The 26,315-nt window shown below is 59.4% G+C and overlaps 2 protein-coding genes across 3 annotated transcripts in view; one reads left to right on the top strand and one right to left on the bottom strand.

Annotated features, from left to right (window-relative positions):
- Positions 1–722: 722 nt before the first annotated feature.
- On the top strand, positions 723–6,809 carry CUNH19orf71 (chromosome unknown C19orf71 homolog). The gene is made up of 4 exons (XM_019550599.1): positions 723–888; positions 1,824–2,056; positions 6,026–6,151; positions 6,654–6,809. The coding sequence occupies exons 1-4, from the start codon at positions 806–808 to the stop codon at positions 6,794–6,796; spliced, it is 585 nt and encodes a 194-aa protein (XP_019406144.1). The 5' UTR covers positions 723–805; the 3' UTR covers positions 6,797–6,809.
- A 1,210-nt stretch (positions 6,810–8,019) lies between these two features.
- LOC109320480 (GRAM domain-containing protein 3-like) overlaps positions 8,020–26,315 on the bottom strand; it is a 19,032-nt gene continuing 736 nt past the window's right edge. Inside the window, exons 1-13 of one of the 2 annotated variants that reach the window (XM_019550600.1) lie at positions 20,444–20,670; positions 17,469–17,606; positions 16,946–17,027; positions 16,449–16,518; positions 16,269–16,372; positions 15,813–15,911; positions 14,682–14,753; positions 14,148–14,222; positions 13,157–13,220; positions 12,296–12,364; positions 11,516–11,612; positions 11,116–11,223; positions 8,020–9,369 (exon numbers count right to left, since the gene is read on the bottom strand). In XM_019550600.1, the coding sequence (XP_019406145.1) occupies positions 9,354–9,369; positions 11,116–11,223; positions 11,516–11,612; positions 12,296–12,364; positions 13,157–13,220; positions 14,148–14,222; positions 14,682–14,753; positions 15,813–15,911; positions 16,269–16,372; positions 16,449–16,518; positions 16,946–17,027; positions 17,469–17,606; positions 20,444–20,550 (1,101 nt within the window). In that variant the 5' untranslated portion in view covers positions 20,551–20,670 and the 3' untranslated portion in view covers positions 8,020–9,353. Of the gene's footprint in view, positions 9,370–11,115; positions 11,224–11,515; positions 11,613–12,295; positions 12,365–13,156; positions 13,221–14,147; positions 14,223–14,681; positions 14,754–15,812; positions 15,912–16,268; positions 16,373–16,448; positions 16,519–16,945; positions 17,028–17,468; positions 17,607–20,443; positions 20,671–26,315 lie in introns of those variants that run through there. The other variant, XM_019550601.1, reaches the window with a different exon arrangement.

A 26,315-nucleotide genomic window follows, 5' to 3' on the forward strand; every position in this document is an offset into this window, starting at 1 on the left:
CAGTGTAGGGCTCTGGGATGGCAGGATGCAGGTCTCCTTCCTCCCCTACCTGCTAATTGACAGCTCTGAGCAAGCCTCCAAGATGGTTTTGGAGACATCAAACTACCAGGCTGGCCACAGTTTGTCTGAGCTGCTGCTTCCTGGATGTCTGACCCTGTTTTGTGCTTCACCTCCACGTTGAAACCCTCTAGGGCATCCAAGGCAGAGGATCTGAAACTAACCCCCTCCAAACCTCTTGATTTCTGCCCCCATCCCTGCTACCAGTGACAGGGGAGCGGGGTGGGAGGACCACGTTCCCAGAGAGGGTTGCTGTGCTAGGACAGGCTCTGTGTGTATTGGGAGCCCTTCCTTTAGCAGAGCAATGAACTAGTAGCTTCCTGGTGAAGGAAACGCATCAAACCAATGAGCAGGCATCTCTCCAGAGGGGGAATTCCTGCTTCATTAAGGTACCCAAAGCCTCCTCATTCCTCTGTTTCCCAAGGGGATGATGTAAAGCAGCTTCAGCTTAGCTCTGGCAGGCCACGCTGCCCTTGGGCTAGGATGCGAACAGCCCAAGGGGAATCGGCTCTGGCCTACTGCAGCAGGTGCCTGAATCCCACCGGCTCAGTGGTCCGGAGAAGCTGCTCTAGCCCACCTGCCATCCCTCCCGCAGGACCCATCCCTGCCTGCTGGGACTTCTGGCTGCCCCTGCTGCTGCCCGGTTGCCCGGGGGATGGTTGCCATGCTCTCCTTACAGCAACAATAGCCTGGATATGGCAGCTGCCTTGCAGGTGCCGCGCGAGCCGTGGGCTGAGAGCAGGCAGCCATGGAGGGCCTGGATTTGGAGGCAGACCGTCCATACGTCCCACAGGGGACTCTGGAAACTGATTTCCCCGCCCCCTTGTACAGGTGAGAGCCTCCCCGTGCCTCGGAGCGAAAGGGTCGCGGTGGAGGTGGGGGTGGGAGCCAGGGCTGGGCCCCAGCTGGGGTCAGGCAGCCTCAAGTTTTTGCCAGCTGTGGCGCTTGGCCGGCTGGGCCTTGGCTTCCCGGGCAGCACAGAGGGCAGCTGCAGTGTAGATGCTTCAAGTGCTTTGCGGGCACAAGGCACCTTCCCTGTCTCCAGCACCGGAGCTGAGGGGTGGGAGGTTGTTGGAAATGGGGGAGCAGGGACCCCTCTACCCTGCACCATAATCCTCAGTCTGGAAAGGTCTTCCTGCTCTGCCTCCTGGTTCTCAATAGACCCCCAAGCATGTCCCCCCATAGTAATCCCTGCTGTGTATGTGGGGTGCAGGAGGGCCGAGCCACCTGCCAGGCTTTCCCCTTTCGCAGCTGGCTGTTCACCCACCTGTGGGTATGGGGTGGGAGAGTGGGAGGTGTGCTCCCTAGGCCTGGCTCTGACTTGAGTAAACCTTGAAGCCCTGATCATCTGTGGGGAAGCACCTTTTTGTGGGCTCCCCTGCCAGCTCTCCCAGGGCCGGGCCTGCCTCTTGGCCCTGACCTGGCGCTCTGGGGGCATGTCAGGGGTTCACCTTGCAGCTGGGGCAGGCAGATGGGAGGTCCCTGGAGTCCTGTTTGTAGGGCATGGAGCCCAGCACAGGCAAATCAGTCCGGAGTATGGCAGCTAAGGGGTTTGGGCAGCTTGTGCTGTGGGCAGCCCCATGCTGGCTCAGGTGCTGCACCCACATCCATGTTCTAGTGCCCTTGGACCTGACTCAGGCCCCAGGTGGCATAGGCCAGAGTCGAAGGGGATGCAACCCAAGAAGTCAACGGTGGGGGCTCTGGCTATGCAGCACCTCCTGTTTGCAGGCCCAGTGCCCAGCTCTAACCACCCTTCTTGTCTGCAGTGACCAGTACCTGACGCTGCGTGGGCCCCGCAACGCCCCCATCCTGAAGCAGGCCGTGCGCTGGTCGTGCACCCCCATGGGCTGGGATGCCCGCGGGCAGACCTGGTACACGGGGCTGACCAATAGCGACAACCGGGATGCCTGGTACACGCTCACCAGCCCTGTCAGCCGGGAGGCCTACCACCGCTGGGCCCAGGCCCACACCAAGCGGGAGCAGAAAACCCTGCCCCCAGGTACGCTGGAGCAGGGGGGGGACCTAGAGGGGAGGCTGGGCCACTTGAAATGCCCTGTGAGGCCTCTTGTTTCTTGAAATGCCCTGTGAGGCCTCTTGTTTCACCCTGTGCTGTTACAGTTGGTGGTGCCCTGCCTCTGCAGAGCCAGGTCCCACAGGGATTAATGCCAGCAGCAGCTGCCTCCGCTCCCCTACAGTAGCCGTTGGCTTGAATTTAGCAAGGCATCTGCTGCCTGCCCAGCCCCAAGCACTCCTCACAGCCTCCCTCCCCTGTCATATGCCCTGCACTGGCCTTCTGCTTGAGTTAGCACCAGCAGTGGGAGCAGGATGTGCTTCCCTGCCCCCACGACCCCAAAATGTATCCTCACTTTGATGCCAGCCAGAACGTAAGCCTGGGGCAGGGCACCTGGGCTATGTGCTGGGCTGGGCAAGGTGTGTTTCCCCCAACATGTAGGGCAACTTATGCAAAGAGCTGTAGGAGATGAGCCAGGGAGGACAGCACCAGAGAGGTGTGCTGGTTCCAGTGCCTGCTTGCACCAGGGCTAAGTGCCAGTTGCCTGCATTAACTCTGCGTGGCAGAGGTGCTTTTGACATGCACTGAGTACTTCCTTGTGATGCTGCTCTTGTGTTTTCCTGCCTGCTGCACCCTGCTGATGCAACCTGAAGGGGCCCCCATCACTGTCTCTATAATTGTCCCCACTGTGCAGCTAGGAGGTCCAGGCTATGCTTGGGAAGGGAAGGAGTACTGCTTGCACACCCCAGCTCTGCCACTGCCTGGCTAGGGGACTGCTGGGCAAGTTGCTGAACTGCTCCATGCCTCAATTTCCCTGTGTTGTGAAGCCCAGCACATGTAACGCTCTGTGCCTTCCTCCCAGGGAGCCCCTTGGGGCATCTGGTCATTCTGGAGAACACCTGGGAAGTGGCATTGAAACAGTCCCTCTCCTTCCCAGCGCCCTGCCCTTTCCATCCTCCCGTGCTTCCCAGGCTAGAAGACAGCAGCTCAGCAGAGTAGCGGCATCTCCCTTCCAACATCGTTGGAAGCATTGTGTTATTGCAGACATGCAAGTGGGAGCTGCATTTCCTAGGACACCAGGCTCTTCAGGCCAGGGCTTCCTGTTGGCTGCTCTTTCATTACCCCTCAGGTGCATGAGCACGAGGGCTGGAGAATACGAGTGAATGTCAAATATCCCCTCTCCCCTAAGTGCTGCTGGGGCTTGGAGTGCCTGACAGCATCTCAGTGTGTGCTTGTACACAGGTCATCACAGGGAGTTCCTGGGCCAGGAGCGGAGCTCTGTGATGCTACTCTAGTACATATAAAAGAAGATGCCCTGAAAAGAAATTTGTGAGGGATGCAGACACACAGCTTGTATACTTTAAAGGAGGTGGATTTTCCTGTGGTGTAAATGGAGTGGACGTACAGTGCACAGCTTTACAGCAGTGCAAGTCAGTCCACGCCAGGAAAGCGAGGCGCATCCTTACCCCAGTGTACTGCATGGGTGTCTGCTCTGAGCGATCTTTCCCAGGGCAGCTGTCTGCTCAGAGTAGACCAACTCCTCTGCTGCCTTGCAGCTGGGCCCTGTAATAGCTCTTTGCTGCAGGCAGACCATGAGCACAGCTGAATTTGCTCCTTATACAGAGTAAACTCTGGACTGAATTAGTCCCTCATAATTGTGCTGTGTGCACATGCCCTGGTTCCCCTCCCTGCAGGTCCTCCTCCTCTTGCATCTGTGTATGCCTGGAGCCTTGGGGAGATGCATTTTGCAAAGGCAGCTGTTTGCTGGGGGTCTTATTAATGGTCCGAGCTGTTGGCCCTGTTCCAGTGTCACCCAACGTGTGCTGTGCAGGTGCACGTGGCAGGGGCCACCCAGTGCTCAGAGATCTCCGGGGCTGCTATGGCAACGTTTCGCACCCATTTTCCTCTCCCTGTGCCCTGGTGTGTGAAGACACGAGGAGCCAGGAAATGGGGACTTGAACCTGGAGATCGGACCCTGCTGTGTGGCTAAGGGGTTTTGGATCTAGCGCACCTGCTGTCTTGCTCGTGTCTTCCCAACCTGTTCAGGAAAGGAACAGGCAGTCGTGATGTTAGTCTGGGAACACGTTGCAGGAGAAGCTGAGGATACAAGCTGTGCATCTCACTAGGGGCTCTGCTTGTAGAGAGCTGAATGACAGGTGGTGGTAAAGAATTAATCCCTGGTGACAGATCTCTTAGCTGCCTGCTGCCATTATCCTGTTACCTTCTGAAATGCCGCCCCCATCACAACCCTTGCTTACCTTTGTGCTGTAACATGTTTATAATGTCTCTTAATCACCAGCCTCTTGAACCACGTGAGTGGAGCCCTATAAAGCAGCCATTATCAGCTCCCATGGAGACGGGCAGCAGCATAAAACCCTCAGAGAGCCTAGGATCTGGTGAGGGCATTGCTAGGCCTGGTGCTGCTGATCGATGCCAGCAAAGCTCAAGGCCTTGCTGTGCTGGTCAGGGGAGCAACTGGGATGTGGGTGGGTGAGGGGCTGGCTCTAGAGAGTTGCAATGCAGGGGAACTGAGGAGTCAGCAAAGGACCAGTCTAGAGGTGGGGTGAAAAAGAAGCAGTGGGTCAGGGGGCATCAGAAGCAGGATGCAGGGATCCAGACTGGCATCACTGGCCTGGGGGTCCAGAGCAGGCAGCAGTAGCCATAATAGACAGGGATGCAGGTGACTGCCAAAGTAAAGCCACCAGCCAGAAGCTGACTGTCCACAGACAGGTTTGAACTGGAGCCAGGAGCAAAGCGGGGCAAGGAGCTGGCAGGCCTGGAACAAAGAGCCGGCAGGTGGGAGCCACCAAATGAAGGACGCGGAGTCAGAAGCATGAGGCATGGGCACACCTGTCAGGTCCCAGGGGCTGGACAAATGCAGGGCAGCAAAACAGTTCCTGCCCCAAAGAGCTGATGTGCAAAGAGCCTCGGGACACAGGGGGCTGGAAGAGCACAAAGGAGCCGTGAGACACCATTGGTCTCAGCCTCCCAGCCCTGGGCAAGGACAGGGCTCCCATGCCTGTACCCCTGAGCAGTGCACAGGCTGCATCCTGGCTGCTTGGGGCTGCAGAGGGGAGGAAGCTGCGGCAAAAGAAGTGCAGATCTGTGCCCTGCGATCTCCACAAGAGGTGGCCAGGCCATGGCAGGGGCTGGGGATGCTGGGGGTGAGTATCTGAGCTGCAAGCACAGGAGTGTGGGAAGGAGCCAGGCTCAGGGCTAGGAAGGGGGCATCGCACTTTCTGACTCGCGCACCTGCTGCTACTGCCCCTATCGGCCTGCCCGTACATGTGCTGCAAGTGTCCGGCAGAGGGCAGCTGGGCTCCTGCGAGCCGCAGGTGGAAGCAGTTGTGCAACATCCAGCAGCATCAGCTGGATCCTGGCAGGGTCATGCCCAGCCTCCACCTGCAGTGCCTGCATACTCACGCGCCTGCTGTGCCCTGTATTAGCTCGGCAGCCGGCCACATCCTTGGGGAATGTGACCTCTGTTTTGAAACCTCCTTTGTGCTTCACACTCCGGCTGCACTCCAGCCCTGACTCTCACTCCCTGGCTTCTAGCAAGCACCTCCGCTGGGCTGGGGAGCTCCCGGGCTGGTCCCCAGCCCCAGGCTGCCTTCCCTTGGAAGTGTCTGGGAAACCATCGTGTCCCCATGGCAGCCTCAGTGGGGGCTGAGGAGGGAGGGGGGGGGTGTCTGCCCAGCGCAGACGTGCCACTGCTGAGGGCCCCGAGATGGTGCTGAGGGCTGCTGTGTGTCTGACAGACACAAGAGGCCGGGACATGTGGCTCCATCCAGGGCTGCACCAGGCGGCTGAATGTGTTTGTTAAAAGGCAACTCCTTTGCTCTCTGTGATGGTTCCCCTGTGGCTAACCCCAGCATTAGCTGCTGCCCTGGCAGCTCGGGGCCCTGGTCTGCCTGCCCTCCGATTCCTGCTGATGGCTGTGCTTGCTCCCACCCGCAGCCTATGCCCAGCACCTGCGAGAGGTGGCGTGGTACGACCCCATTGTACCTGCTCAGTACCTGGAGCCCAGCACGCGGTGGGGGGCCTTCCACTGGAGAGACAAGCCCATCCTGGGCAAGGAGTACGGTAAGGGCATGGGGAAGGGAAGGAGGGTCTCGGGCCCCTGCTGCACTTGCGAAGAGGTGGGGTGGGATGGGCAGCAGCTGGAGCTGGTTACCATGCCCATCACTACGGTGCTTTCGTGACCTCCCTCCACGTCCTCCCAAGGTGTAACTTGGGGCGTCACCTGTCCTGGAGCACCCCAGACACAGGGCTCCTTGTGCCTAGTCCCAGTGCGACTCCACACAGGCCCGGGCAAATATATCACTGCTCCTTGCCAGCCCTGAATTAGGACCAGGAGCTGCAGTGCCCCTGTGGGGCTGGGAGCCTTCAGTCTGCCACGCCGCGGAGTCATTTGAAGGGGCTCTGGCCACCAGGTATGGCTGCCTGGAGCCCTTCTGCCCAGGCTGCTCCTGTTGCCCCTTGCTGTGGCCAAGTAGGCCTGGGGTTCCCCCTGCTTGACTTCTTGCCCATGCCCTGCTGCTGCCCCTGCACCACTGCCCCCTTCACCTGCTCTCCTGCTTTCCAGTTGTCAACCGCAACCGCTGCACCAGCGAACTGAAGGGCAAGGCCGGCTACGTCCCCTACCTGTCTACCCACACCCCCCGCTTCACCACCAGGGACATCCGCACCTGGAGCCTGTTCAGCCACCAGCCATCCACCAGCCAGTAAATGCCGCACTGCAGCTCTGGCTTGTTTTCCTGGGGGAGAGGGAGGGAGGTGGATGGGCTGGGTTTGCTACTATGTGGGGTGGCTGGACAAGTCCAGCCTGTTTGCTTTACTGGGCCCTGTGCCCAGCTGAGTCCAGGCTGCCTGTGGCATTCATGCAGCACCTGGCTCTGATATTGCCAGTGCCACCTCCAGGCTTGTGAACCTGCTGTGGGGGAGCCAGACCTATCCCAGCCCCTGCCCGCTCAGAGCCGCCTTACTGTCCCTGCCAGGCCCTGGGAACACCCCAGGCATCCCCCCAGCAAAACTGCTCTGAGTCGCCTGGCTCACTCGGCTGTCTGGCTGGCCTGGTCCCTTCACCAGCCACCCCAGCCTCAGCTCTCGCTCAGCTCCCTGGAGCCCATGGGCAAGCGGAAGAGGGACCGGAAGAGTGGGCTGAAGATCGCTACCAGGCCGCCTGCGCCCTGCGCACGGGGCTGCGGCCTGTGCTGTGGGGGGCTAGCCTTTCCTCGCATCCTGTGGCTATCCCTGCATCTCCCCTCGTGCCAGCACAGCAGGGCCCAGGAGCTTGTCGCTCCCCCCACAACATGGTGCTGGGGGTCTCGGGTGGGGCTGGCGGCAGCACTTCCCTGCTGTGCTGGTGTTTGGAGCCTGGGCCAGCCCCACTGCTCACATGCGTTCCCCCTCCATCAGCTGCCCCACTGGCCTGGGCAGCAAGGCAGGGCATGGCCTTGATGGCTTAAAGATGACCCTGCAACAGAGCTCACAGGCCTTATGCTTTAATCATCAGCTCTCCTGGGGGCTGTCAAGTGCAGGTGGGGCAGGCATGAAAGGGCCCCACTTCCCAGCTCGGCTGGTCCCGTCTGCTCTGGCTCGAGGACAGCAGCCCTTCCCCTAATGCAAATCCTCATCCCCCCCCCTGCCCCATGCAGCTGGGCCAGCGACTGGATCTCATCCGAGACCTGCTGCCCTCTGGAGAGGCCAGGAGCCTCGTGCCTCGTTGCAGGGACCCGCTCTGAGCAGCCCCCTCAGCCTACGGGCTCCCTGTCTGGGCCCGAGGGAGGGTGCAGGGAAGGGGTGTAGGGGGCAGGCAGCAGAGCAGGGCCATCCTTCCTTCCGCTCGCCCCTGAGTGTGAGCACTCGATGCATTGATGGACATGGGTAGAGCCTCTCACAGCCAGTGGAGAATGAGCAAGGCTTGCTGACTGGATGAATTCCTTTACTGATAATACAGTGCAGCTGTCCTCGCCCCCACCCTGTCCTTAATCAGGCAATCAAGCCCCTGGGTTTGGCCAGGGCCTGACTGTACACCTCTAGGGACCAGCTTGTCACTGGGTGCAAGCTGTGAGTACCAAGAGGTATAAGGGGCACCTTGCCCGCAGTGCCCAGCTCTCAGCCTGGCAGCATAATGAAATGGTCCCCAACAGCACTAGACTCAGACCCGTGCAGACTGTGGCTGCAGGGGCAGCCTGGCCCTGGCTCCCCGCTCACACCAGTGGTGCCACCACAGCTGTCACATGGTGCACAGCCAAACGGCTCTAGCATTGCCTGCCCTTTCCCGTTGCTCCCGCCAGTGTCCCCATGTCCGTTGCCTTCTGGCTGGGGGCTGGCGAGGAACTGCAGGCCCAGCTGGGGACCCTGGAGCATGCCCGTGCTGGGTAACAGCAGCTGCAGCCCCTTCCTCCCCCTGCCACCCCCATTCCCTGGGGCTGACTGTACTGAAGGTGCTAAGAGAAACCAATGACAACCCCACCGCAGTGCTCTGCACAGGCAAAGCCTGAGCCAAGCCCGTCTCCAAGAGCCGTGCGTGGTTCCCCGCGGCGAAGAACAGAGCTGCAGCCCTGGTCGCAGGAGACAGGCGAGAGGCTGCGACCCTGCACTGCTGCGCAGCCGAACCCTGGAGCCTGCTCGCAGGCTCGGCCGGCTCCGAGCACGTCCCACCCAGCCTGGCACAGCCAGAGCACCAGACGCCCACCCCCCCGCAGATAAACTACACACATGGCAAAGCACGTGGATCCGAAACTAGAAATGCCCATTTCCTTTCCCGTACAGCAAAGGGTGTTGCCATCCCTTTTGCTCCGAGGTGTGGCCAAAGTTCACTGGAAAGTGGCCTGCCCAGTGCAGTTAAACCATTAGTCATTAGAGCCGAGGCAGAAATCAGCAGGGCCAAGGAGGAGCTTCGTGGTCCTCGTTGGGAACGGTCCCAGAGGGCAGGCTGGGGAGCCCCAGGGAGAGGTGCGGAGGAGCGTCGCTCTGGAAGGCATGTGGTGCCCGACCCCAGGGGAGTGCTAAGGACTAAATACAGCTTGTTCAGGCCCCGGCTGAGGAGGAGCTCTGCCCAGGTCCCTTCCTGGGCCTCGCCCTGTCCCGAATCCAGCACCTGCCACACTCCTTAAAACCAGCCTGAGCTTAGCTCAGCATAAGATAAAGATGGGTCTCCCAGCAGTGATGGGGGAGCTGCTGAGAGGTTGCGAAGTCTCTGTCCCATCCGTCTTGGGTCAGCGGTGGCTTCTGTCCAGCAGAAAGCAAGGACCTCCAGGGGCCGGATTCTTTGCTGACTTCATGTCTTCTTGTATCTAAATACATAAGAGCAAGAAGGTTGGGCTCAGGACGTCTGGGAGCTGGCTCTGCTTGGCAGGGCAGCAGCTCTGGGAGTGAGGGTAGCTCGCTGTTGTAAGGCACAGGTTCCCTGCAAACTCCTGTTCAGCCCCTATGGGCATCACCGCTGCACTCTGCCCCTCAGCGTCCTGCCACTTGTGTGTGCGGGTCCCTTAGGAACAGGCAGTCCTGCATCAGGAGTTGGACTTGGGGGTCCTTGAGGTCCCTTACAGCCCTGCGATGGCATGCTTTTAGCCAAGTGCTTAACTGGCAGTGTGGGCTTGCCCAGGAGGCCTCAGTTAGCCTTCCCCTTGCTGCTGTGCTGTAGGCAGCACCTGGGCAGCCTACAGGGCAGGGAGCTGCGTGTATCCTAACCCGGCCCCATGGAGGCCTGGGGCAAATGCCGGTCGCCTCATTGAAACACAGACCGCAGCCCCACATGGTTTCTCCAGCCTGTTTCACCACATGCAGCCCAAGGGACTCTGGCCTGGTGCTGCCCCATGGCCCTGCATGGCTACAAGGCCCAGATCAGGTCCCAGCTCTCCAAAGCACTTCCTGGGCTCAGGCAGTCTCTGGGCCTCGGCTCTCCAGGTTTGCAGTGGAAAGGCCCCAGCCCTGGCAGGGAGCATGGGGCAGGTGAGTGACAGGGAGGGAGCAGTACTGTACTGTCCAGCAGGCAGTGGGCTGGTGGGGATGCTCATCCCAGGGGTGAGTGTCATGGGAATGAAGCATACTCCCAGCCAGATTCCTGGGAGTTGCTGCAAGTCCCACGCTCAGCTAATCACAGGAACAGTTGCACAGGCCCTGTTGGTCTCAGACTCCCTGGCCAGCTGCTCACAGTGAGCCACAGCCAGAAACAGCACCGCAGGTAACTGGCTTCAGCAGAGAGATCTGCCTCAGACAGGACCAGGCTGCAGGTGCTGGCCTGCAGCCCCCTACACTGCATCCTAGTGTACGTGTGGGCACCACGTGAGGGCAGCTGCGTCATGCGAGAAGACAGGAGGTGGCCTGTGTCTGCTCTCAAGGTCCAATGGTCACAAATTCCCGCAAGACCGTTTTAGGCTGGACATAAGGAAAAACTTCTTTACTGTCCGAGTCCCGAAGGCCTGGAACAAACTCCCCAGTGCTTTGGGGAGAGGGGATATCTGACATCCACTTCCTTGTATTCTCCAGCCTCAGGATCCTGCCACTATGTGCTGGCAAGAGCCTACACACCCCAGGAGCTCTGCTCAGGCCCCCAGGGCAGAGCTGCAGGGCCTGAGTCTCAGAGGAAGAAATCTGCCAGGGTGGGGTCTCCCCTGTGCATGGTCACGGCCCTTGGAGGTTGGCCTTTGACAGGCAGCTCCACTTTCGAGCCCTTCAGGCTCTTCCGCTGATGCGAGGTGTGATGGCTTAGATCAGGAGCTGTGAACCTGTGGCACTCCTGCCACCAGTGGCATGAGCTCCCTCCCCCGCAGGCCTGCAGTGCGGTGCTGGGTGCTGCACAAAGGCAGCGAGAAGCAGTCCCTACCCTCCCATGCCAACAAGGTGGAGAAGGAAAGTGAGTCCCATGAGCAACAGCAGGACCCGGTCTGCAGACTCCCTGGTGGCAGGTGCCCTGGCCCATCAGGCTGGGTGTGGAGGACCTTGTGACCAGGAGAAAGCGGCTACTGGGCCTCCACAAATATCCACTCCAAATGCCCACCCCAGCACCTAAAGGACAGGGACGGGGTTCCTGCACTCACTGGCGCTCCAGGTTCAGCTCCGGCCAGGCCCCCATCGACGTCAGCTGCTGCTCCAGCTCCACGATCCTCAGGCCGATGTACCCCGAGGACAGCAGCAGGATGACCACCCTGGAGAGAGGGGCAGCATTAGCCCATGGTCCCTGGCACACCCAGAGCTGTCGAAATGGGTGGGAAGGGGAAAGAGTGACATTAACCCTTGCTTGGCTGCTCTGGACATCAGAGCCAAGATGGTATCTGATTGAGGCCAGGGTTGCAAGGCATGCCAGCCAAGCAGCATAAGACCTGGAGCCAATGGGGTGCCAGTGCTAGGCACCGGGTGGCCCTGGCATAGCACTGCCCGGTGCAGACCTGGCCGTGCCCGTGGGAGGGCGCCTCATCAGTGCCCTGCCCCAGCACTCACAGCAGCAGGTAGATGAGGATAACCACATTGAGAGTGCTCAGCTGCGACCACCAGCTACTCGTCGTCACCTTGGTCTGCCCGATGACCCCGGTGCCCCCTGCAGAAGAAGATACCATTGCAGATCTTGTGGGGGTACAGGGGACTGCATGGCCTCCCCCTTGCCCCATAGCCTCTCTCTGAATTGAGGGGGTAGAGTGGGTGCATCCCCATACATGCCAGCGAGGGGGCTGAAGAGCCACAGGTTTCACACTTGCAAAAGGAGGGGAGCCACAGCGCTTACTGCACGTGAAAGCTGTGGGAGTGATGGAGGGGACGCTCCACTGCTCTGGGCAAGGGATCCAGCTGCCCAGGTCCTGCCTAACCTGTCCCAGGGCCAGCCTTTGCTGACTCCTTCAGACTGACTGACAGCAGGTTAGCACCTGGTTTCAAAGCTGTGGCAGGCCTGGCAAGGGGGCATGGCCATGCCACTGTCAAGCAGTCACTGTGACAGAGAAGAACACACAGCCCGGGGTACACATAGGCTTTGCAGGACAAGCTGGCACTGGGGGGCACCAATGGGGACCCCGTTTCCCATTATCCGGAGTAGCACACGTTGCAATCTCCTGGGCCAGCTGAGCTGTTGCCTAGTGTCTGTGCAAAGGATGGGCGCTGGGGAGGTGGCCTGGTGACACATCCCCACAGGGTGGGTGGTGCAGTGCCCAGCAGGACAGGGTCTGCAGAGGTGGCCCCCACCCTCACCCACCCCAGGGCTGTGACTCTTGGCCCAGAGGGCCCGCTCACCTTTGCTCAGAGCCGCTGAGCGCTTACCCACGTCCTCCTTCATCCTGTTCTGCTTTGGCCTGGGCCCATCTGCACACACAACAGGATCCCCTTCACTAAGTGCTCCACATGCCCAGCAGAAGCCAAGTGCAGGGGTGTCCCCCCACCCAGGGAGGTCAGTGCACCAGCAGGGCAGGGCAGCGACATATGTGACTGTGGGCACTGATGTAAGAGGCATCCTGCTCTCCAGGGTGGGCTGGGGCAGGCCATGTTCCTAGAGCCTGCAGTCAGGAGCTCTGGTGAGTGCAGGGCAGTGGGAGTGGGAAGGGAGAGAGGGCTGCTGCATGCGTGTGTGTGTGTGTGTGGTTGTGCCTCCCCAAAGGGGCTGCGTGAGCAGGCTGGTCAGACTCCTTCCAGCCAGAACCCTTGGGTGATGGTCCTGGCATGAAAGTCAGGCTGCGTGGCTGACGGGCACAGCATGGCTCTGAGCAGCATGGTTCTGTGCAAATGAGTGCATTTTCAAGGAGAGGCATGCTCCCAAACTGGGTGCAGAATGTGAAAGACTGCAAATGGGAACCAAAGTGCACGTGCCTGCTTGTGAGTGAGCCTTTCTGCATGTGCAAGTGAGCGTGCATGGGTGCAAATGAGCATGCATGAGTGCAAACACATATGCACATGAATGCACATGCAACTGAGCATGCAGCCTGTGTGCAAATGTGCATGCACAGACAATAGTTGTGCAAGTGGACTCTCGTTAGTATGGCTACACATGGAAATGAGTGTGAGAGCGTGAGAGTTGAGCTGTGTGCAGGCACACGTGTGAAGGCAAGAGGGTGAGCGTGTGAGGGGTCAGTGCACCCGGCAGGGAGGGCCCAGCCTCACCTGGCGTGTCCAGGAGGCTGTCAGTCTCCTGCGGGTTGTGTTCCAGGTCCGACTGGCTTGAGGTCTGAAAGAGGAAACGTCGCTGGTCACAGAGGGGCCCTGCTCCCTCCTTCCACTGCTGCCGCCCGGCCCTCCCCATCTCTCTCGTCACTCCTAACGCTTGGTACTGACCAGCAAAAGCGAGGAGGGGTGACAGCCTGCAGGATCCAACACAGCCAGGCTTCCTGGCAAAGGGGACAGGCCCAGGGCCTCCAAGATGCTGGGCTGGTGCCAGGGCCCTGCTGCCTCTAGAGATTCCCCACCTGGTGCTTCCTGAGCCTTCCAGGGACCTGGCTCTCTGGCACCTCTCTTGGGAGCCAGGAAAGAGGGTCCTGGAGCCCTTTCCAAGCACTTGAAAGATGTTGGCAATGAGATCCTGCGTGTCAGTCATGCCTGAGCGTGGGGTAAGGGGTGATCCCTCATTAGGGAGGGCTGCCGTGGAGGCTGGGGTCAGCCTTGGGCTTGGATTTGGAGCCACCTCCCATCCTGGCACTCTTAGAATTGGCAGCCAGGCTGGTGCAGGCTCCCCATGGGGTCTTTTAAATCAGGGCAGCCCAAAGGATGGGCAGGTGAGGGCAAAGATGCCACAGCAAATCACAGGCATCGCCAGCACTGCTGCCCAGTGAGCCAGCTCCACTCCCAGCCTGGGACCCTGGCAAGGCAGCTGTAGCTCAGGGAGAGCCCCCAGCTGGTGGGTGGCCCTAGGAAGGTCCCAAGCCAGGTCAGTCCCTTGAGAAAAGGGCTGGAAATAAGGCACCTGCCCTGTGTGAGCCTGAAGCAGGGTCCGGACCAGCCAGCACAGCAGGTCCAGCTACAGCATGGGGCCCCTGCCAGCGTCCTGGAGCAGCACCCCCAGCTCTAATGAAACCAATGCCAGCAGCAGCGCCAGCCTAGACCCCTTGGCCTAGTGCCCAGCCACTAGTCAGGGCAGAGGGGGTGTTTTCAGCCGTACCAGAGGCTTCTTGAGGAGGTGCTCGGGGCTGGCGATGGTTGGTGTGGCTGTGGGGCTGCTGTTCCTGCTCTCGTCCTAGAACAACAAGAAGTCGGGGGGTCACCGTGGGGACATACGCCAGGTCACCAAGGCCAAGGGGGGCTCTATGCAGCCGCTGGGCGATGCTTCCCCCAAACAAGGAGCCCCAGGAGCATTCACCTCTGGGAATTTCATCCTCATCTCCCCACTCTGGCTCAGAGATAACTGCAGAGTGTGCGCGCCGGGGCCAGGCCTGAGGGGCTCCAGCCGAGCTGTGAGGCAAGGGAGCGGATGAACTGTCTGGGCTGCTGAGGGGCCTCCCCGGAGCTGCAGCCATGAGAGGAGCCCCTGGGGGTCAGGATGGAGGGACACGCCAGAGGGGCAGCGGGGGGTAGTGGGCTGCAAGCCATGCAGCGCTATGCAAGACGGCAGCTGGCCAGCACTAGCCGCACAGGGACACGCCGCCCCACCTCCCCATGAGTGTTAATGTACAGGGGCAGCCGGCTCGGGCCCTACCTCCGGGTGTTTGCAGACTGATCTCAGCAGCTGGTAGGTGGCTTCCCGGGTGCGCAGCGACACGAAGAGAAACTGCCCAGGTAGGGCGGGGGAGAGGTCAGTGTTGGCTGGACTCCACTGGAGAGCCCCTTCTGCAGCGCTTGCTCCCCCCAGACCCTCCCGCCCGGAGCCAGGGGCAGTTTTTAGCAACCAGTACATCTGTTGAAAATTGCAGTTTCCATGGTCCCCAAAGTGCTCGGGAATTTGGGTCAAACTGGCCAAATGTTGCTGGAAAATATTTTCCAGGGCCAGACAGGTGCCTCCCTTGATCCAACAGCCCAGGGTTTGGAGCACCCTCCTGGCAAGCGGGAGGGCTGGGCCCAGGTCACTGCTTTGCCCAGGATTTAAACCCACGTCTTGCAGGAGCGCGCCAGATGCCCAGGGCACACACCGTACCGGGGCTGAGCTCAATGTTCAGCGTGACTTGGTAATTTAGCAGGTGCTGGAATGGGAACCCAGGTCCCACTCCCAGGGAATGGCCTAACCACTGGGCCAGACGGCTGTTCTGCCTCTCACTCTGTTTCAGCGGATAGTTAAGCATGTTACAGTTGACATGTAACTCACTGGGAGCACCCCCAGCCGGCAGGAGGGCTCTCCTGGGAAGTGGGTGATATTAGTTCAACCTCTCAGGCAGAGGCGGGCAGTGAGACTTTGTGCATCACCTCCTGGGAAAGGGCCACAGCCCCAGGGTCAAAGGGAAACAGCATTCTGGTTTTCCATTTTGGTCTGGGAAACAACCCACATCTTTCAAAGAAATTTGGTTCAATCCAAGCCAATTTCCCTCCTGACTTTTCCTTGCATTTGCTGGACCCAAACCACCAACTGTCTCCACAACCCTCCTCCCTGTGTTCACTGCTTCCCCTCCTGTAACACTGGCACCACTTCTCTGTCTCCACTTTGCCACCTCTCCCCAGGCTCCCGCTCGCTCCTCTCCCACCCCCTCAGCCCATCCCTCCGGCTTCGTCTTCGCCGATGCTTAGCAAGGAGCTCTGCCATGTTGCCAAACTTCAGCTGCCTGCTGCCAAGAACAGGGCGTGCTCTGCTCCAGAGACCCTGAGGACGTGGTGCCACACAACTCACACCTCCTCTTACCTTCTCGCCTTCCACCGTCCGGATGCTGAGCGCGTTGGGCACCAGGAGCGCAGTGTTGGCCTTCTTGAAGATGGCGATGGATGAGACAGGAATCACCACCTGAGCCAGCACAGAAGAGCAATAAGCAAAGGGTTATTGGCACGATGCTGAATCCATCAACCCCGCCAGCGGGGATGGGGTGGGGAGCACAGGCCTGGCGCAGAGAAGCCTGGAACGTGCCCAGCGCTGCCTGGGCTCCAGAATCCCTCCTGCGGGCACCGGGCCGGCCGGGGGAGTCGCCCCCACCATTGCCTGTGGCAGCGGAGGGGCCCCCTCAGGGCTGCCACCCTCAGCACTCGGCTCCGGCAAACTGTCCTGAGCACGAGCTACGGCCGGCTCCCGCAGCACACGGATGAGAGCACCGGGTCCCTCCAGCAGACCCCCAGCACGGACAGCTGCCAGCCCGGCGGGTCGCACCTTGACGTCCTTGAGCAGCATGCTGCAGTGGAAGCAGATGTAGTTCTGGGACACGTAGAGGCGGCCGTGGTAGGGCACTTCCTTCTGCCAGGCACATGAAAAACCTGTGGGCCGGGGGGGGGGCCAGGATTAGCGGGAGTGCCAGAGCATGTGGTAGGGAGCAGGAGGAGCAGCACTCACTGTCAAGCAGGGCCTCCTCCTCGGGGATGTCCTTGAAGGCCTTGTGGAAGCTCACCATGCGCTTGACCAGCTGGGGACAGAACAGAGGGGACGCTCAGCCCTGCAGAATCTGGCCCCACGGCTGGTAAGTCTCCGCACAGGGCCTAGGCTGAGCCGCGGCGTAGGGGGAGGATCCCAATAGCTCTGGGGCAATCTCTAAATCTGCCTTGAAACTACAGCACATCCCTCCCCTGACTCCAGGTGGGTGGAGGAAAGAGTCCGCGGATGTGATCAGCAACATTTGCCGAGGCCAGGCCAACGCAGGGGTGTTTATGCGGAAAAAGTCCTGGCTGGCTTTGAGGAGGGCCCAGTGGGACGATGTTACACCAGCGGGGCCCAGGAGATCCAGCAGCGGGACAGGCCCCAGTTCTACCCGATGCCCGTGGGCAGGCAAAGCCAGCTCATCCCACCCACATCCCAGCCCCAGAGCAAAGAGTCCAGCCCAGGCAGAGACCCACCGAGGAAGAGGAATTCTTTTGCTTTCCCAAGACCAAGTCCTTTTCAGGCTCTTTGGAATAGGACGGGTCATAGGTCTTTGATCTGAAAGAAACCAGGAGCCAAACATCAACACCAGCGGAGCCCTAGGCAGAGGGTACAGCTGCAGGCAGAGGTGTGTGTGCAATGGCATGTGTGTGCACACGTGCTGCATGGCAGGGCTGGCTCTGTGGAGCAGTCTGGCCAAACCCACAGGATCATGACAGGCACGCACACACTAGCAGCATATTTGTCCTGGGGAATATGAGGGGATGGGCTGTGGGGATGGTCTTTGCGCAAAGGTCGTGCAAAGGGAAGCAATAGAGAACAGACCAAGAGGAAACCTGAGAGGTAGCGAATTCAGCCGGTGCCACTGGGACAGCAGGCCAGGCCCAGGGGCTCCTGGCATCTGAGATGGCAGGGAGGTGCTCTGGGCCTTAGAAATGAAAGGAGGGGGCAGCCTGGTTTGTGAGAGCCCACGGCTCCTCGGGCAGGAAGGGACCTCACCTGGCGAGCAAGGCGTGTTTCCCTGGCTGCGAGACTTCGCTCCTAGTCTCTTCCAGGCTCTGCCATTTCTTCTGCTCCAAAACCTTCTTTTTGCTCTTCTTGGCTTTTCCAGATGGCACAGCCGGGTTGGCCAGGCAGCTGGGGACGGCAAAGGCCAAGTGAGGGGTCAGTTCCACAGCGCGAATCCCGCTCCTGCCCCCTCACCAAGGGTGGGCTGAGCAAGGGGCCCGGCTGGTGCTGCAGGCTAATGTGCCAGCGCAGGAAGCATGGCTCGCTTACATCCCAGTGCTGCCCACGCCCTGGTGTGCAGGCTGCCTGCAGCTCCCCTCCCGTGCCCCAGCCCAGCTCCGCATCACAGGCCGGGCACTGGCCGCAGCCCGCCCCAGGCTCTGTTCCCTCTCCTAGGAACAGGAGGGCAGGTCTCAGCTCAGGCCACCCAGGAGCTAGGAGGACATATCTGTGCGTGCCATTCCCATGGCAATATGATGCCAGCTGCCTCCCTCCCTGCGCTGCTCCCCAGACTCTCACGTCAGAGCGGGGGCCTGAGAAAGCCCCTGCTGTGACTCTCCTCCCTGCTCACAGCACAGGCAGCGTGGGGCGGAGGGGCTACGTCGCTCTGCTAAAGCCTCTCCAGTAAGTAGCTCACCTCCTCGCCAGGGCTTGAACCTTCCCCGGGGATGAGCTACCCTGCAATCAAGGCTCGGGGTGGGCTCACCACAAGGCCCAGGCTCTGCTGGGTTCATTTCTACTAGCTACTGAGCCCCTTTGCTCCCAGGGGGCCTGAAGGGATAAGAATACCCCTGCGGGGCTTGGAGTCAGGCTGAGAAGCCGGAGCCAGGTGCCAAGCTTGGGGGAGCCTCACTACAGCAGAGCGAGGACCCTCCATCCCAGGCCACGCTGTGTCAGACCGCCCCGATCCCTGTGCTGCTGTGACGTGGCACAACCGTCCCACTGGCTGTAGGCGTCCCTCTGTCTCCTGCTCCTGCTCACTACTGCTTCCCACTCATCCCAGCGGGCATCAGCAGTGGCGGCGCAACGAGACCGCTTGTGCTTCCTGCCCTCCCGACTTCCCAGAGCGTTGCACTGGGTCTGTTCCCCCATGGGCTGCCCCACAACACTTTCAGGCACTCTCAGTCAAACCTCCCTGTCATTAGAGGGAGTTACCTGGGCTGAGCTGTAATTATTATCTGCAAGTCATAATAAACCGACTCCTAGACAATTGGTTTCATCTTATATAATCCCCTGCGTGCAAGAGGACAACAGACCCCAGGCAGAATCACAAGACAGGCAAAGTGCAAAGGGGCAGCGCTGGGCAAGGGATCAGAGTTTCAGATACTAGATTTCTCAGCGCAGAGAAGGGAGCAGACCCTCCTGCATCAGAGCATGGGCCAGCCGCTCATCGGGGCTGTCTTGGGGGGAGCAGATATCTCAGCCCTTTGGCTGAAGCAGCTGGTGCTGCCACGGTTGCAAGTGGGATTCTGGGCTGCGAAGCTCCTCCATCTCCCCTACAGGCTGGAGGGAAGTCTGTCTGTACCTGGACACCAGGGCTTGGCCCCTCAGCCTGTCTCCTATGAAGTCTGCAAACAGTAGCTGATATCATATGCTACAGATGGGCACTGGAGACCACAACTCCTGGCTCCCAGCTCTGCCTCCCCCCCACCACACACCCCACTGAGAGTCCACATCTCTCTTGACCCAACCCCCATTCACACCAGGATCCCAGGTCACATTAAGCCCTCTGCATAGGACCGGACCCACCAGGACCTGCCGGAGGTTGAGCTGACTGATGACCCCACTAATCCCTCCTGAGTTTCACTGCTGCCTGGAGCCCTGGCCACCTCCCAGGGCAGGCAGGACTGGGATTTTCAGTACACAGTTGCAGGAGACCTGATGGGACTCGTGAGACGCCACAACTGCAGCCTTTCAGGAAGGAGGGAAGGAAGAGCCCAAGGCTAGATGCCCCCAGGACATGGGACACCTGGGGTCACGCTCCTGGTCTGCCACAGGCTTCCTGTCCAGCCTGGGCAAGTCATCCTGGCCCTGGGTCTAAGCCAGGGGCTAAATACACAAGGAGCCTAGACCTTGGTAACGGACACCCAGTAAATACCTTGGATAGAGCAGAAAGCTTTGCTGGGAGCCGGATGGGAGGTTCACAGAGGGGCAGCAATTTCTACCTCATTGTCTCAGTACTCCTCCTATCCGGCAGCCCTGGGGGGAATCCTGGAGTGCCGGCAGCTTCCCACCTTACTCACATCCTGCAGGGAAAACTTCACTTCCTCCACGTGGTCTGTGGGACAGACTCCACCAGCACCCCCAGCTCTCCCTGCCCAGCAGCGCCGGGCAGCTGTGGCACGGGGGGAGTCTTCTGCTTCCTCCAATAGACAAGAACCACCCCCCCACCCCGCTGGATCCTTCACTGGAGGCTGAATCCCCCCTGCCGCCGGGCACAGGGTATTTATAGCCCTGTGGGAGATCTCAGGCTTCTTTGGGAAACCACTGCCTGATGCTGTGGGCTAGAGCAGGGGGTGGGGGCACAGGACTCCTGGCGTCTGGGCCCTGCTTGGGGAGGGCACGTGGTCTCGTAGCTATGCCAGGGAGTGTGTCAAGGCTCCTGCCTTCTCCTCCCAGCTGTGATGCTGGCTTGCCATGATGCAAGTCTGCCACATAGGATTGAGCAAGCCCCCCTCAGCCCCCCCACTGCTCAGAAAGTCTCTGCGGTGCTGGGAAATGTGGTCTGTGCAAAGGGCTTTCAAGTTTCTCCTGTCTGCCGCCAGTGGCGGGGAAACAGGAAGGGGAGCAGGAGCAGTGCTGAGGGCTGCAGAGTTTGGATCTGGATCTGGGCCTCTCCAGGGGGTGTGCAGTGCAGAGCTGTGCCTTCCCCCATGCCCTCCCATCCCCCAGGCCCTGCCCATGGGCCAAAGCACCCTCCTCCCCCACTCCAGCAGAACCCAGCGGAGCTGATCCATGCCCTGTACCTCGTCACTGGGAAAGCGGAGATCCCCGGTCCTGCCCTGACTCCCAGCTTAATCATCCCAGCTGCCCCGGGCTCCAGCTCGCTCCTTCGGGCTCTGAGCAGCTCCATCTCCCTGCCTGTCTTCTCACTCCTCTGCCGGGCTCTGATGCTCCTCTAGTCCCTGCCCCTCAGCCCACATAGCCCGGCCTGCTACTCCTCCCAACTGGAGAGGAAGGGCGGGGATGCCCCACATCCAGCTGTAGGAGCTCACTTGCTGGGGCCAGCTTGATCGAGTTCCTTGGGGAGGTGTCATGCCCACATACTGTCTCCTTAAAGGGCTGGGCCAGCCCAGGAACATGGTGGGAGAGCCTATGGTACATGCTCCACCAGCACATTCCTCCCCAGTGACTCCAGGGCTGGGGCAGATCCTGTTGGAGCAGCTCTCTGGATCTGAGCGCGGAAACCAGGGGCTGGGCCCAGTGCTTGGAAATGACCTCAAATCCTCCCCAGAGCCCAGGCTGGGGCCGGGAGAAGAGCCTCACAAGAACCAGTGCTTTCCCTGCACCTTAAATCTCCACCTCTTGGAGTCACGTGAACGTTCAGGAGAGGCTACCAGCTTTCTGTCTCTCCCAGCCGTGCAGCTCGTCCAGCAAAAAGAAACCACCCACAAAACTCCTTGCCTCGCGCAGCTTTGATTTAAACAGAGAAGTATGTTTGCAGCCCTCCAAAAACCAGGACCACTGGGGTCTTTGTCATTTTGCTTTTCTGTCTCAGCTTTCTCTCTGGATATCCTGTCAAGAGGCATATCTCCTTTCTGCCTCTGAGATCTCCCGATGGCCAGTCTATTAGATTAAGGCAGGATATGAGGTAGGATGATTGTTTTTTTCCAAATGGCCTCTCAGTCCCCAGTGGCTTCCTCCATGGGGAGGGGGAAAACACAGCAAGGAGGAACAGCAAGTAAATACCTCCAGGGGCTGGGGGGGAAGGTAATTTATACCTGGGGGGGGAAGGTACAGCAGCATATGGTATGTTCTTGTATGGGATGGGGAGACAGCTCTACGACACTTTTATATGAACACGAGAGGGGAGATAGGAGCAGCTAGCCTCACAGCTCAGCATGCAGACAAGGACTAGGGGCCAGATGCGGTGCACTGTAGGCTGGGCTCTGCCCCTGCCTGGAAAGAAATGGCCAGAAACCCAGCCAGGCTTCACATGGACAGGACAGCCCAGATCCCTGGCCAGCAGCACACAGCCACGGTGTGGGTGGCATCACATCTCACCACCTCGGATGGCCAGCCCAAATGGGCAGGAGTCTATTTGCAGCCACCCGGGGCCTCGGGCTCAGGAGCGGAGGAGGGCTCAGATTCCCACCTCTGGAACCAGCGTGAAATGCCTTAACTGCTCTGCTCCCATGCCCTGCTCCTAGAGGCGCCGGCAGAGCCGGTGACGCCACGGACTCCAAGTGACGTGAGTCCAGATTCGCCGAGTGCAGCTGGGAACAGGCCCAGGGCCAGCAGCTGCCACATGGTGCACAGTGCCCCCCCTCCCCTCCCAAGAGTCTGGGAGAGCCAGGAGGCTCGAGATGTCGGCAGCACGTCACTGGAGCCAGGTTGTGAAATATGTGCCTCCACCCCGGGCTGCGTAATGAGTCACTCAGAGAGACACGCCGCGCAGGGCCAAGGCAGCAGATTGGAGGCAGCGGGCGGTGCAGGCACCTGCTCCCAGGCCCCTGCGCTTTCCTCCGCTCTGTCGCAGCAGGGAAATAAAGAGACAGGAAATGAAGCCCCTGTCCCAGCGCTCCTGGGCACTGCGCCTGCCCCAGTAAAGAGCAGGCAGGGCCTGGATGCTGAAGACAGGCTGTGCCAATGCACGCTGCTCCCAAGCGCTGGCTAAAGAAGATGTGCAATTCTGCCGAAACCCATTAACCCTTTCATTGCCCCAAAGTGAGCAGCCCAGCCCCTGCCACAAGGATGCTCATCCTTGCCACTACCCAATAATCGGTGACCTGGGCAGGGTGGAGAAGGCACCAGGTGAAAGCCTTCATGGAGAAGAAACAGCTACAGCCAGAAATCCTGCTGCACTGTTGTGTTCCAGCCCAGAGTCGGCTGCATTTGACTAATGGGGGAGCTTGTCTATTGTAGCACTCGGGAGCCTGTTTCCCCCTTCCCATTCACCTGCCAAGCTACAAGTTAATGTATAACCACCTGGCCTAGATTTAGCAGGCACAAGCAGTGTCTAGCAAGGAGCTAAATATACTCCTTGAATACTACCTGTGTTAACCCAAAAATGACAGCTCACTCGCATTCAGGATCCCTTTTGCTTTGTTGCCATCTGCTCAGGGAGTGATGAATTCAAGCCTGTTCTCTGTGCGTCACATACCTTTCCCAGGCATCTGTGGTATATTTGGCCTCCTGCCTTCCCTGGGGAATTTCTATTTCTGGTGGTGTGAGTAGGAGGCCTGGTGGATCTGGGATTTGGGGTTTTAAGCCAAAACTTCCTAAGAACACAGAGGAGCCTGTTGTGCAATGCTGATTACCCTCCTGGGTCCCCGAAAGGGCTGCGGAGAGGAGTGTGGGCACCCCCTGGCCTGCCTGTGCTATTGGTATTTACTGGTGGGCTGTGGGAGCACCTAGGACCCAGCCAGGAATCAGCATCCCATAACGCTGGGCTCCGTGACACAGCAGACGGCCACTGCTGGTGTCAGGCAGGGCACGCTGGGCTGATGGCATGGGGGACATGCTGGGGGATCATCAACCATGGTAAGCCCTAAAGAAGTCCCCGAGTGGCCCTGGCAGAGGTGGCTGCTCCCTGCCTCCAGAAGGCAGCCACAGCTGTCCCCTTCCCACTCGCAGCTATACAGGGGCTCTGGGCAGCACAGGCCTGGCTGGCTGGATGTCACAGCAGGGGCTTGGCTGTGCATGAAGGGACCGTGTGGAGCACAGATGATGGCTCAGGTCGCATGGCTGTCCTCACTGGCTTCATAAGCACAGTGGATTCATAAACTCCTAGAGTGGGTCAACTTGGGGGGAACCACAAAAAGCCTGAAGGCAAAAACAGGTACACTGTGTTTGATGTGTCTGGTTGCAGGGAGCTGGGGACAGTAGTGTGAAGGTGGCGATGTAAGCCAGGAAGATTCACCTGGCAGGAGCAGCCCTCCCTCACCCCAGTGCAGATCCCAGGCACACGGCCCCCAAGCCTCCCGGGGTGCGTGCAGCTGCAGGAGCCGTGCCCCCCAGACAAGTCGCTCGCGGCTCAGTCCCACGTCCTGCCCCAGCTGTGCAGTGCTTGCCCCAGCCCCACTCCCTCCCTCACTGCTGCGTGCGCACCCCTTCCCACCCCTGCTGCAGCCACCAGAAGCCCGCGGCGGGGCTGACTTGTGGCCCTACAGTGGCCCCATGTTTGAGGGGGCTAAGCCCCGTTAGCCACCCCCTTCCATCGCCTATGACACCCATACTCTCTGCTCTGTCGCATAGCTGGGAGGATCTCCTCAGACCATGACCCCTGTCATTTCTTCCACTCAGCCTTCTGTACCAGCCACGGTGCTGCTGGAAGCTCACATCATCCAGCCCTTGAAGTCACCCACTCCTGAAGCACTTGCCACCATTTCATAGATTTCATAGACTTGTCCTACGTCATCCATTGATGCTGCCTCTGTACGGCCTTGCATCCACAGTGTGACCCTACCATTGACCAGCTAAGAAGTGCACGCATCTCTTTGTGTTCATGCCTTACTTCACTTCCCCTGTTTACCAGCGTGGAGTCCTCTCACTCCGTGACTTAGCCTGGAGACAAACTCATTTGTCAGACCAATATGTCTGCACTGTGCCCCACGCACAGGACCCCAGGCAGGGGTGACTTTCGGTCGTGACATTGATATTCATGTTAAATAAGCAATAATAATGTTATTGGAGCCCACTGCCAGTGCACTGCAGGGAAGCTACTTCAGGTGGCAGATCTTATGCCGCTTGGCCTCCTGAAAATCCTTTCATGCATCTGCTTTTGTAGCCTGCTGGTGAATACATTGGGTAGAGAAGCTATTCTTTAGCTGGAGAGACAGGTGTGTGCTTGTTGGGCTGATGGGTGAGAGCTGTAGTCCGGTCTTCCCCTGCGCATGTCTCCAGGACTGTGTCTCTAGCATTCACCTTTGCCCAGATGGTAGGGTCACAATGCAGGCTAGATCAGGATTAAAAGGGGAGAAGGCAGCTCAAGGCTGGGTTTGAGCCTCTGTCGAGACCGCAGCCTGAAGTTCTCAGACTCTCCCCCCTCGTCTGACAGAAAAGAGAAACGAGTCCCTTGAGTGTGCCCCAACGTGCTCTCTGCTTCCCCAGCCTGGAGCTCACATGGTGCTTTGCACCTTGCTCTCTGCACCTTCTGAGATAAATATTTCCCATCACCAGCCCAGGTGATTACCTGGGAATGTGCCATAAAGTCTGGTTTACAGCTCAGGCCGTGCACCCCCACACAAGGCAGCACACATCCTGGGGGCAGAAGGGAGGAAGGAAGGAGCAGCCTGTGGCTCCGATGTCGTGCCTGGCCAATTCTCCAACTCCAGCCACAAGCTGGCGAGGCTAAAAAACAGCCCGTGGGAAGGAAGGTCTGATCTGTTGGGTATGCGGCTGATCTCCAGTATCAGGCCTTGTGTTGTGAGCAAGTATGGCAAGGCTGATCACCAGGTTTCTTTGCAAGGAGCCCTGGTGCAGAGGCAGTGATCAGTGCCTTCCCCTCGTGACTCCGACACCTGCAACTTCTGCATGGGGCCACGCAAGAGCCTCATTTACCCACAGACTGGGGCAAGGGTCAGCACAATAGGGGATGTCAGGAAGAGGTGAGGAGGGGTTCACATCCCCCCACAGCAGGCAGGGCAGACATGGAGCATCCCTCAGCCAATATCCAGTTGACAATGGGGCTCTGGACCTGACAGGCAAGGTGCAGCCCAGGTGCTCAGTGCCATGCAGCTGCCTCTGCAGTGCCACTACCCACCATGGCTCTAGCACAGAAAAGGCACTGACAGCCTTGCACCCAGTTGCATATGTAGAGGGGGCCAAGAGCCCAGCACAGTGCAAAGTCTGGACACAGGTGCACACCGTTCTCACGTAGAAAGGGCTGACAGCCTAGTAGCATGCGCATAGGCTGGAGATGTAGCACACAGGTTCGGTCCCAAACTCCCCGTGTGTACCGCCTTACACAGATACACACTTCCTCACTCCTCAACCCTGCACGCACAACTGCACCCAAACTGCACAGCATCATTTCCTCACATCCAGGCCCACACGCTGCAGTCCCGCGTTATACCACCACTAACACACATGGTCTCTCTCACACTTCACACACACACACTTCCCATGTACACACAACCACTCAGACACTATCACTTGCATCCTGTGCACCCTCCATATTCACCAGCAAACCATCCACACTCCTCTATACCTTCATCCCAGCCCGATCGCAACTCCCTCCCTACATACATTGGCTCCGTTAAACATACATGCACCCCTGTAAAGTATATCCCTGTCTAGCAGCTCCTGGCTGCTGACATGCTTCAAGCAGACCCTGCCCCTGGCTAAAATACCCTGCCTCATGGCTGCATAAGTGTACACTCCCACTACATGAACATGCCATCGACTGAACAAGCCAGGCAGAGCCTGAGAACAAGATAAAATCTCTTTGCAATGCCTCTCCCTTCAAGCCCCGGGTCTCTTGAAATCCCATCCAGCACACAACCACTTTGGCAGGGGGCTACCACTGTGACCATCCCACAGACGGGCACAGAGCCTGTAGGAGACCTGCCCAGAGGCATGCAGAGTGTCAGTAGTGAAACAGAATCTGAATCGGGAGGAACGCACGTACACACATACACACACACACACACACACACACACACACACACACACACA

This window comes from Crocodylus porosus, unplaced genomic scaffold (assembly GCF_001723895.1).
Source record: "Crocodylus porosus isolate Cpor-Errol unplaced genomic scaffold, CroPor_comp1, whole genome shotgun sequence".
NCBI classification, from domain to species: Eukaryota; Metazoa; Chordata; order Crocodylia; family Crocodylidae; genus Crocodylus; species Crocodylus porosus.